The 11,807-nt window shown below is 44.0% G+C and overlaps 1 protein-coding gene across 1 annotated transcript in view; it reads right to left on the reverse strand.

Moving 5' to 3' along the window:
* LOC142583635 (uncharacterized) overlaps positions 1-6,859 on the reverse strand; it is a 48,829-nt gene extending 41,970 nt beyond the window's left edge. Inside the window, exons 1-3 of the mRNA XM_075694128.1 lie at positions 6,814-6,859; positions 4,661-4,696; positions 1,536-1,676 (exon numbers count right to left, since the gene is read on the reverse strand). Of these exons, the coding sequence (XP_075550243.1) occupies positions 1,536-1,676; positions 4,661-4,696; positions 6,814-6,859 (223 nt within the window). The remainder of the gene's footprint in view (positions 1-1,535; positions 1,677-4,660; positions 4,697-6,813) is intronic.
* Between the last annotated feature and the right edge of the window lie 4,948 nt (positions 6,860-11,807).

The following is an 11,807-nucleotide window of genomic DNA, read 5'->3' on the forward strand; positions in this document are numbered from 1 at the left end:
CACCGGCGCGGGGAGCAAGGAAAGGATCGCAGACATGCGTGGGGGGGGGGGGGGGGGCGCACGCGCACATCGGCGACAAACCTTGCAGCCATATGGCTGTGATTGCATCCCATGCTCACAGCCATGGCAGCTTCCGCTAGCAGAACAGTTCACACAACAGTAACAGAGGCAGTCATAGATAGGCTTGCGTTTACCGCAGTTAAGCTCAGCAAAGTGCCCATGATTTTTTAAGTCCATCTGACCTGTACCAAAATTGTGGGCGAACACTGCTTCAATTACCGTTGACAATAAACAATGTAAGCTCACTTGTTTGAACTGTTTTTTGCAAGTTAAGGCCGCTCGGTAACCTGGCGACATAATAAAGAGATCTATAGTCATGTTAGGGCACCGTACACATGGATACTGTCCCGAAAGCTGTAACAAAACACCGAAAACTGGCGAGCGAGGAACGCGGGCAGATCCGCGAGCCACTACCGCAGGGGTAATATTGCTCACTACGTAACAATGATAGCGGTTTCTAATTGACAGCGCCATGTCTCAATCGTATACTTTAGTTTAAGACGTTTAGTTTACGACTCTTATTTACGTTGCACTGTGGAAGTTACAGCTTCCCTTCTCCGATGGCGAACTCGGCCAATCATCCAATCATCGACGCCCCAGGGCACCCGCGTGCGCGACAGTACGATTTGCTGAATTTGCCATCAGTATTACGGGTGTTCTGTGGTGAAACTGCGTCGTTATGGCAGGCCGACAGACAACAAAAGTGAAAGAATAGTGAAATGGGGCCATCTCACAGCGATGGTAGAAAACTAGCGCGTTCTTTTCGTGACACCATTTCAGCGTCTTGTATACCCACGAGAAGCTCCTTGTGGAGCCCGCCATAAAACACTTTCGTGCTAAAAGCGAAGAAAACCTTTAACTGATCTCGAGGCGACCGCTCAAGATACACCCTTCACACTCGAAGGCTCTACGAAAGAGCAGGTAAAAGGTTCGCCAAGCTCGCGCTCGATCAACCCGACCATTCTTCATTTGCATGGTCTCCAAGATAAAGGAAGGAACGCGCCCAAAAGGTAAATAATTGCTGAGGTATCTAACAGTGCGCCAGTTTTTGTGCAGTTGCTTGTTTTGTAAATAAGCGCTTTTAAATGTTCGCTGAAGGGCAGACAAATATTTTCACTTTCGCAACAAACATTACAATGAATCAAAATACCAATAAAGTCAAGTACGACATGCGAGTAAAGCACTCTTACAGCGTGCTCGACTAGGCTGTAACCATGCGTCTGTCAGCGCTTGGGAGGGCTAACTCGAACGGCCCCTCAGTAGTCCCGTCTGGACCGAAAACCGGCACAGGTGGCGCAGGTACGGCGCAGGTACCGCCAGCTGCGCAGGCGTCTACATGCAGTATAGGTCTAGCAGAAGTTCACAGTTGTGTGAAACGGTCTGTCTGGCAAATTTTGGTGCTCGACAGCACGTATGCGATACGCGCTCAAGGAGACATGCGTGCCTCCCAAGGTGGTTCATATTCGTACACGTACCTTTGACGCATTGCCTGTTGTTTATGTTGACGGGATGCTCACGCCTGCACTCGCAGCGTCGAGAAGTGTGATTGCAGAACACGTAGTGCAAGACGCTGCTGCAGGTCTGTATGCATGGATCGCCGATGTAGAATCCCACACCTGTTCCAACGACAAGCAAAAGCGTGACCGGACTGCGACTTACCCGAAAGAAAACTCCACGGCACTACTGGGACTCACCCAACACGTGACGGTAATTGTAAGAGTTTAGAGCTTGTCGCTGCACTACCGCATTTCCCCGAACACAGTAATTAATTGCGATGTTGTTTTGTAGCTCTATAAAAGGCTAACAATAATGTACGAAGAAGACTTTCTTCTGGCGGCTTGAATTAAGCGAGGGCGGACGATCTGCAATTATTCTTCCTCTTTCGTGCTCGCTGACTGCGCCATATCCATTCAAACTTAACAGTATACATAATTGCCTTTGGGCATCGTTTTGGTTCCCTTCGTACCAATTGTGTTACATTGGTATAGCACGAATTATCTGTAATACACAAGACATTTCAGATTGGTTACCAGCTACGCATGTGTAATTCCTGACGCATTTAGCGATGCATAGGGTCTGACTTTGTGCAAATAGAAATCGTGAAACCACGGTTCTAGTTTACTCTGATGAACTAATCAGGCAGGAGACGGAGCTCTGGAGGAAATGAAATATACTATGGCAGAGACAGTAAACATTTCAACGTAACACTGAGCAGAAGAAGAACAAAGACATCCTTAGCTATGAAAATTGCCGCTTGGCGTCGCTAAAGTCATGCAGTGTGACTCAAGGCGCTTCTAGCAGTAAACACCTTTGTCCCAAATAGCGGTCCGCTCATCATCGGCCATGTTTGCCACACCTCCCCCCCCCCCATCTTCCGTTTAGCCTCTCTGAAAAAAAAAAAACACTAAGGGAAATTACACCAGGCTTGCCTTTACAAAGTGGAAAGATTTGTTGGAGAACACATTCGTCACGGAGACATTGTCATCCACCTTTCTGTTGCACAAATCGACAAAGCAAACCCATGTGCTATTTTCAGAAAGACAGCTTCACACTGAAAGAAAAATTTGTTTGGATCGATGAATCTGAATGCTACGGTCGTGTGGACGACAATTTCACCGTGTGTGTGTGCCCGCGTGCGTGCGTGTGTGCGTGTGTGTGTGTGCGCAAGACGATGTGTTTCGCGCCAGGCCCGAAGGTACAACATTCAAAAAGAAAAGCATACGAAAGTTATGGCATACGTTCTACTGACATGGTCATGGGTAACGAGATTTGGACCCGTTGGCCTCCCTTCTTTTCTCCCTTTGCTGCTAAATGGGTGAGATTACATGTTGAACGGAAGCTTAGGAAAATAACTACATATCAGGATCGTGGGCAACCTTAAATTGATTAAGCTAATTTTCTATGCTTGAGTTAAATTGTGTTTTAGGAACATGGCTAAAGTTCTCTATATTGCCACGGTGGCGCAAGAAGTGCCCCATTTATTCAGGAGAGGTCTTTCTGTCATGAGTTGCTAGAATTCATACCTAGATAACGTAAGCCCCCGCCCGCCCCTCCACCCTGCCCCGCCTCTATATTTCTTTATAACGTGCAGTCTCCGTCTCACTGCTGTTGAATGCCTGGGAGAAAAAATCGCTGAGCTGGAAACGATCTTTTCACGTCAAAAATACTGTACCGGGAATTCGCAGCTGTTGTAAGAAGCGTTCAAAAAAAAAGAGATATTCGTGATCTCTCGGGAACACCGAAAGAAATATGCTCGGGAGTATGCACTATATATATTTTAGGCTTGCAAAAACCCAGAAAAAAAAGAGTGTTTGAGAACAGAAGCTCCATATTTATCACTTGCCAGTTCGCAAGTACATGAACAAAGGGCAGTGGGCCATCGTAACCGCTCAACAGCGAAATGATAAATGCGCGGAAATGAAAGTGTCCTTTATGAAAATCCACTAGGGTCTTTTATGCCAGGACACGTCGTTCGTTCAAAACTACTAAAGAAAGCAATAAAATATGACAACGCAGTAGCTTCTATTTTATTAAATTTTCTTTATTTTGCTTTAGAATGGTGAAAGTAGCTCGTTCGGAAAACTCTATGACCATGTCTGCTTACAAGCTTCCCGGCGAGCCGGCCAAAATAACAAACAACAGAAGTGAAGCAAAAACTGATGTAGATGTTCTTGCACTTAGGAAGCCAGCAAAGGCACATAAGGAAGGCTGAATATGCAAAGACGATATTTTGCGTGTCTGAACTCGTTTTCTGGACACTCTTTGAAAAAAAGTATATTACTGTAAAGTGTGAATAAAACAGTTTGAATCGAGGTGCTCTGTCGTAACAAACAAGGGTTGCTGCATATATGTGCATATAAAATGTCATGGAGCCCTGTGGTTATAGTGTATTTCTGGTAGGCACAGTGTCCATGCTTAAAGCGAAACGAAAAATGCGGGACCTTTTAACATTTTTCAGCTCTGGAATTTTGTCTTTCATTGTCCGGTTTCATTTCACGCACCACATATCTTTCGAGCATGGGTTGGCGGAAGAGACGAACGATTTGTTAGTAAAAGTTGTTGCGATGGAGTTGGACCGTCATAGGAACTTTTTGCGTAAGCTGAAGAAAAATAGCTACTTTCGATGTGGAGAGAACGTGCAGAACTTCAATTTAGCGGTAACTATTGCGGAACCATTTTACTAGTTCAGAGGGGAGTCTTGAGCTGTAAGGACTATAACGCTATGGCGGAGTAATGAATATTTATTTTATTCACTGCAGATTGGTTGATTACGTGATGAACAGTAAACGTGAAGTGCTTGATTGAGGAAATATGACTGCATGAGCATTTTGTACGCGACATAAAATGGCGCTAGGAGATTGGAAATGGCGTAGACGCGTTGCGAAATTTAAATTTTCTTGTATAATGTCCTTGCTTAGACTAAAAATAGGTGGTGAAGAAACACGTATGGCGCATTCAACTGCGTTTTGGTAAAGCCTGTGACATTTGTTTCGTTCCCTATTTTGAAAGTATTTCTCGCTCTGGCGGCTTGACCAGGATACTTTGTTCTTGAAGTTCAGTTCTACAGCCGAAAGATAAAAAAGAAATAAGGATTACTCACTCGTTGTGCGATGTCTTATTCCGACTCCTTCATTCTCTGCAAGGAAAGCAATGGCTTCTTAGAAAAACGAAACTTCACGAGGCAGCAGGAGACGCTGAGTATACTGATTCAAGGAGAGTGATGCAAATTTACAGTAAACGAGCGTTTCACACCCGTAGTAACTATGATATACAAGTTATTTTTGTAAGGCCGCTTTCTTAGCTGCAATGATCTGGTCCAGAAATTTTTGCCTAATTTTGGGATAACAGCGAACTTCATACGATTACTTTTGCAAAAAGGAGATGACTCAAATATTTTCTGGAAAAGTGGTTGCGTGTGTGCGTCGTGCATAGTTATTTACCAGTTAGCAATTTTTTTTTCATACGTGAGGAAGCCTTCACAAAACACATGATGACATGTAAAATCACCTTATGTAGCAAGTAAAGATTTTAAAACGTTTACAAGGTGAATGCACTTTAGTTCCTGGAGATTCTGAACATTTCGCAAGAAAGATATTGCGTAAAACAACGAAGAACAAATCATTTGCTTTATTGAAATTACGCCATTCGTAAATGCATCGAAGGAAACGCAATGACCGCCTTGGACACGTTCATACCAGGCGTCATTTAGATCAACTAAGCGGGGGCTTCGGCGGTAAACGTCGAACGAAGTGAGCTGTAACCTGCCCGGAAATATACGTAAATACATAGCTGGTGTGTAGGAGCACACCTAAGCGGTGACATTATAGGCGAAGGTTTCTTTGCTACTTTCCCAAGTTTGTCGTGACTGCTCTGTGCTGGTAAGGTTAGAATCTTGGTTTGTATGTTTCTGGATATATATATACTAGGGTCATATGCCCACCAAATGCTAGTAACAGCGAAAGTACTTTATAACGCTTGCACGCTGATTGACAAAGATGCGCAAGTGTACAAGCATACTTCTGTTGTTCAAAACAAACACGGGGAAAACAATTTGCATGAAGTCTGAACAAAGAATTTCGGTTCATAGTTTACCTCTAAAGCGCACCGACCTGTTAATGGAATGGCGCACATGATTCAATTGATTGGTGGACTTACTTGATTTCCGTTGATTTATCACTCAGGTAAGGACAACTAACTACTTGCCCGTTCTTGGCTAATCTTCCATAAATGGTGTGTGCCAACGTGATACAAGTACCAAATCGTTGAGTTTACCTGGATATGTGCCGTACTTGTGTGTGTCTACATCTTTCATCACCTTTCTTGCCTCACCAAGAGTTATACATAACCTTCATCGTCGTGACATACACTAAAAAATGCTGCGCTAAATGATGGGAAATATCTTCGTAGCTCTATCTGCAAGCATTTAACCATCAAAATGACGGTAGGGCGTCATTCTTTAGGTGTACATCCCGACGTTCTACACAAAGCAACCAATGAAATCTCGTTATTATCATGAGCAATTTTTTAACATGGGGTATTCGTGGTCTTCTATTTCTCTCAGTGTTCATGGTGATTGAAAATTCTTGTCGGAATGAAGCCTATGGCTGGTCAAAAATTATAAGCACTCTATGACCTCGAAGTTAACGACTATAATTTACAGCGTAGCTGCGTAGACGTCTGACACGCCCATCCGCCTGAGTGGGTGTTTTCATTCCGACGTGCTTGTTAGCGTGGTAATAGATCAGCATAAACTTTTTATGATATTTAGGTCGTTACCTTTGTGGTGGGAAACTATAAACATTGGATGAGGTTACGCGCTGCATGCGATTTCAGAAAAACGCATCGCCGTTTGTTGTACGGGATTGAATTAACTATTTCACTAAAGCTTCCCTTCATATACATTCCAACTGTGTACCGGATCTGAATAACTTCTACCGCAATGAACGAGTAAACGACCGTTATCAGACTTACTTTGTATTCCCATAAATAGTCGTGGCCGATTTGATGCACTGTACTCGATCTCACCCACCAATGGTGGTTTTATTCCTCGCTAAACGTAAGAAAACATCGACTATGAGGTTTAATGTTCAGCAGCTGCACAGGCGGTTATGAGTGACGTCGTATATGGGAGAGCTCTGCAAGGAGTTTGACTACCTGGAGTTGTTTAACTTGCACCTACTGTACCATACACGCGTGATTTGAAGTCAGCGTTTACTGAAATGCGGCCACCGTAGCCGATAGCGGGAAGCGAACCCGCGTCCTCCTGCTCTGCAGCGCTAGGCCGCAGCAACTGAGCCATCGAGGCGGGTAAAGTATGAGGATGTTTCTGGACCCTCTGGACGGGATTTCGCCAATACCCTTGCTTTGCTTGGACGCAAGATACTGGACATTAATTTTAGTGGCACAACAGACCACCGATGTGGAAACATTCGCTTTAGAAACTTGGCGAATCTTCATATGTGGGCCAAGAAAAGGTCTGAATACTAAATATCGCATATCTGAAGCAGAACTCAAGCGTAGCCGAAGCTAAAGTCAACAGAACCCAAGCAAATATGCGTCACCGCGATCGCAAGGATTTTGTCTTTACTCGACGCAACGCCCAATTTATCGGCCGTGGGGACCAGCCGAGCTGTCAACAATGCCAGGTGTCCGAGACTTAATAAAATTGATGTGTGACTGCCCTCACTACGTGACACAGTGGAAGACGCAGGTTTGGTTTGTACTGTAGCAGGCACAGGAAGGCAACCATTGCCAGGGGGTTGCTGCAACGTATGACCACACCTCAGAAAAACGATTACAAGGGCTGTTATCGCCTACAAAAGCGAACCGGACTCGAATTAAGGTTTTAGAGAGACCAATGTGCTAAGTGGTTACTGTACATATAGGCAGTTTTTTCGATCACTCTTTTTAGACGCCCTTTCCTCCTTCCTCTGTTCAGAGTACGAGGCCAAAGCATAACAGCTTAGTTATACCTCTCTTGTTCTGTAATAAATTATCCCCTCCTTTTACATTAGTGAAGTGAATAGGACAACGCTCTAGGTCTTCCTAATTAAACATAAATATAGTATGAGACGACCTCCACAAAGTAAACTCGTAAAGTTACAAATAATTTGTGAAGGAGGCATGATCTTGCCATCAAAGTTGTTGCGGGGCGGCTAAGACCGAATATCTACAGACAGAAACTTCGCAGCGTAGACATGTTTTCTTTCTTTTTTTTTGTATGCCACTTTACGGAGCAGATAGGTTCGGTGGCAAAACAGGCATGAGTTTGAGACTCAAGAATATCTGCTGCACTGATTAAACCACAGAAAAAGTCCGCACGAAGAAAATTCTACGGCGTGCGTGCAGTGAGGTTGAAAGATAAGGGTTTAACAAAAATGAAAGTTTGTCGTCTCTAAGGAGAAAAAAAGGGAACAAGATTGCGTGTTGAAGTTAATGGCGCAACGAATTAACGCCGGAAGTATCCGCAGATTTAAAAAAGAATTTCCTCTTTATTCGCACTTATCGCTTTTATCTTCTCATATCAACTTCTCCATCAAAGCTTCATGGAGTTTCTCAAAATCTCGTTCACACATTAAGGTACTTGCGATGTCGGCGGCATATATTCTTTGACGAGTTTCGCTTCTAGCCCGACCGCGCACACTTATAAGAAACTTTAGAACGCCGCTTGAGGAGGTTGCTTTATTGAGAAATCGTTGCGTTTCATTACACAGCCCCTTTACGTACAGCACACTCAAATCTTACTAAAGTGATGACGCCGAAAGCATCTGGTCGAGCAACAGGAAGTAATGCCCAAATCATTTGGTAATTCTCAGGTGCATAAGCATTACACATAGAGTAGGTACACCACAGGTGATCATAACAACGAATGAAATGTTGTTTCTGTTCTTGTTGATTCGTTTAGTAAGACCTGTAAACGAATTTTGGAGCGGTAATGGCAAACAAACGCTTCGCTCTTAAAGATGCATTCAAGTAGATCTGGGGTAAGCGGTTTGAATATTGCTAAGATCGGGCGCAAGCCGGCCTCTTTATCAAAGCTAAGCATTGATTCTGCCCCTACGCACTAGATACCATTCGTTTACTAAGCCAAAACTCTAGCGCGCCAACTATAGCCATAATAAGTAACGTACTGCCGCATGACTAACATTTAAGGAAGTTTACAGAGCAAACAATTTTAAGGGCTCAGTAAGAGTGTAGTGCTTCCCCATTAGACGGATGTTCAGCAGTGCAAAAATGTTAAAAACACGAAGTCACCTTTCATCAGGCATTCCCGCTGTCAGTGTAACCAGTCGATTGCGAAGCTGATAATATCAGGCTGTACTTCCCGAAATAGCTTTCTGTTTATGAGCGCGTACAGCTATTCGCTGTAAAAAATCAGCACGAGCCATTATGCAGCGCACCCTTCTATTGCGGCTAGAGCACTTTGTTAACCACGCTGACGCTAAACAAGGTCTAGCCGTTTTGTGTCAGCTGTACTGCCACTTGAACAATGCAACCAGGAGGAGGAGGAGGAGAAATAGACGGAAAGACAGAGAGGTTAGCCAGTTCTCATACCGGCTGGCTACCCTGTACTTGCGAAAAGGAGTGAAGGTTAGATAATAGAAAAGACATGCTCTTCCTACCTTAAGCTACCGGCAAGCCCGCGATGACATTCGCCCTCCCGCTAAGTCATCATTCCTGTAATATTGCTGTGTGATGTAGGCGCATGGAGAAAAAAAAAAAAACTCAAACTGTTATGGTATTTATGAGCCAAAATGATTTAACTTTGCTTGATCGGATAAAATGTTCTGTCGTGGCGTTATCTTAAAATTAGTTTTCAGGAAGCTATTAGGATGCATTTCCCTCATTTAATGTCATTTTCTCCCTCGCCATCTATCCCCTCCTTCCCGGTCTCCCGATACAGTAGGCAGTCGGACAGCTTTCGTTTTAACTTGTATGCCTTACACCTTTCTATCTTAATCCATCTTGCGCTTTTCGTCTGAAGAAATGCAATGATGACGTTCGAAGTAAGTGTCGCATAGACATATATAGCGACTTCAATATTAATAAACACCAAAAAAGAGGAGAGAAAAAAGGGAACTAGGAAATATTTATATTTTTCCTTTCGCGTCCAGGTAAACAATTATGACATAATAAGAGAATATTCTTATTCCTATTTGTATAGTCAAGGAAGATAACTGCACAAAAAAGAAATAGTTGTCCCCTTTTTCAGTATTAGAGTGATTTGAAAACGGAAGAGAAAATTTTTCTGCCTTAACGAAACGAGAACAAACCAGTCAACGCTATTAGAGAAGCATGTGTCCAGACTACCCCGCACAAGCCCCCATGGGCACCAGCGACGAAAAAAACTGGATCGCCGAAAAGCTGCTTCGTTGATGTCCCGAAACAGTCAGCGAGCTCTGGAATTCAGCGGTGTTTCAAACCTAAGGTGTAACATATCGTGCTGAAGAACTTTGGCGTATTCCCGGGTTCGCGAAACTTTCGAATCGGCCAAAGCATGAAATTCTGGAGATAATAAAGTTTACCACGCCTTCGCCCTAATCTGTGCCTAAAAAAATGTCCGCTCTCGTTGAAAGCGGACAATGCAGCCTGCCTGCACACAGATAAAAAGAAAAAGCAGATTTACCCAAAGCGAACAAGAAGAGCACCCTTCCTGGAACAAGGAGATAGTGGAACTGCTCCAAGCTCTTACCCGCCGCCTGCTCACCGCAATCGTAAATTGTACAGAGCCGGATATACCGGCCTGCGCAAACATGGAATGGGTGGAACTTCATACCGGTGCTCTGGCGTCGGTATACGCACCGCCCGTGCTTCTCCCACAAACAAAGCAGCGCGAATGACGCCGGGAACAAGAAAAAAGAAATTCAACAAATGGCGCAAAATATGAAGTTTTCGAAAATTAAATTTCAAGCAGGCTGAAGCGTTCTGCGTTTTCGACCACAGTGCTGTGAAAGCGCTTGACGATGCGGCCCGCATAGACAAGATTGGGAGAAGGAAGGTTGACACGGCGCAAGTTATGTTTGCACTGGACGCACATACCGCGATGATCGGGGCCTGTGCATCACATACTGTGCTGCCCCCCACGTCGACATCCATTACTGACTTGCCCAGCAAACCACCCTCCTAGAGCATTCTAAGCCAGCTCAATTTCTCCATATTACAAAATGAAGCAAAAAGGAAAGCTGCCTATTAAGCGTGTTGTGATTCATAAATAAAGAAATAAATGTCACTGATTAGAGAAAAAACTCGTGAAAATCTAACCTGCTTTCGCAATCGATGGATACCAAATTCTTTTGCAGGCAGCTTGCTATCCAGCATCATTTGGCGTTTTTTTTTAAGAGGCTTACTAGATGGAAGAACGTTTTTGTGTGGGAGCGTGCGTGTGGAAAAGAAGTGAAAAAATTAAATTCTGAGGTTTTACGTGCCAAAAGCACGATTTCATTCTTGAATCACGCCGCATTGGTTGGACTCCGGAAATTTTGACCACCTGGGGTTCTGAAACGTGAACCTAAATCTCGAAAACAAGTAATTGCTTGTTATTTGAACCCGTGTGCAAACAAAAAAAATACAATTTAACAAAACCTTTTTTGGGACTAAAGAAACAAGACGCCAGCTCAACCGCGGTAGGTAGGTAGCGCGGGTATCCCTTGCGCTTTCGGGATCCGCTGATTAGGGATGGTATGCAGGAAGATTCGAGTTTGACATAGTTCAGAAATTCTCAGGATGTCTGGCGACGCCGTCAGATGAATGAGCCAAGGGTATAAGCTCATGAAATTCAACTTTCGGCACGCCTCCAGTTTCATTCGCTTATCTATAGATTCTATATTGGATTATCATATCTTAGGCGTTTAATCATAGGTGGCCGATAAAGGAGCAATCGTATGGGGAAACTGTCAGCGTCTTCCTTAATTTGTGTATTGTTCGGTGCAATTACCTGCGCAAGCAAGTCATATTAAAAAAATGTCTGTTAACGTTCTTGAAAGAAAGGAAAGGGTTGGCGTCAGAATGCGCTACGCCTGCACTGTTCGCATTCGACAGTGGATAAAGATGTAACATCTCAAACAGCAGACACTGTCGTGACGCGCCCTAGAAAACCAAGGGTTAGTAGTTTGCGCCGAGTGTTTAGAGAAATAGCAAGGCAGTGGCGATATTGTGATATTGGGTTAAAAATAATAAGCGGCGCTGGCACGTGACATTGCTCTATCTTCTGTGTTTCAACCGAGGAAGTGGCGGGCGCAGAGTTCGCT

This window comes from Dermacentor variabilis, chromosome 5 (assembly GCF_050947875.1).
Source record: "Dermacentor variabilis isolate Ectoservices chromosome 5, ASM5094787v1, whole genome shotgun sequence".
Classification (NCBI taxonomy): domain Eukaryota; kingdom Metazoa; phylum Arthropoda; class Arachnida; order Ixodida; family Ixodidae; genus Dermacentor; species Dermacentor variabilis.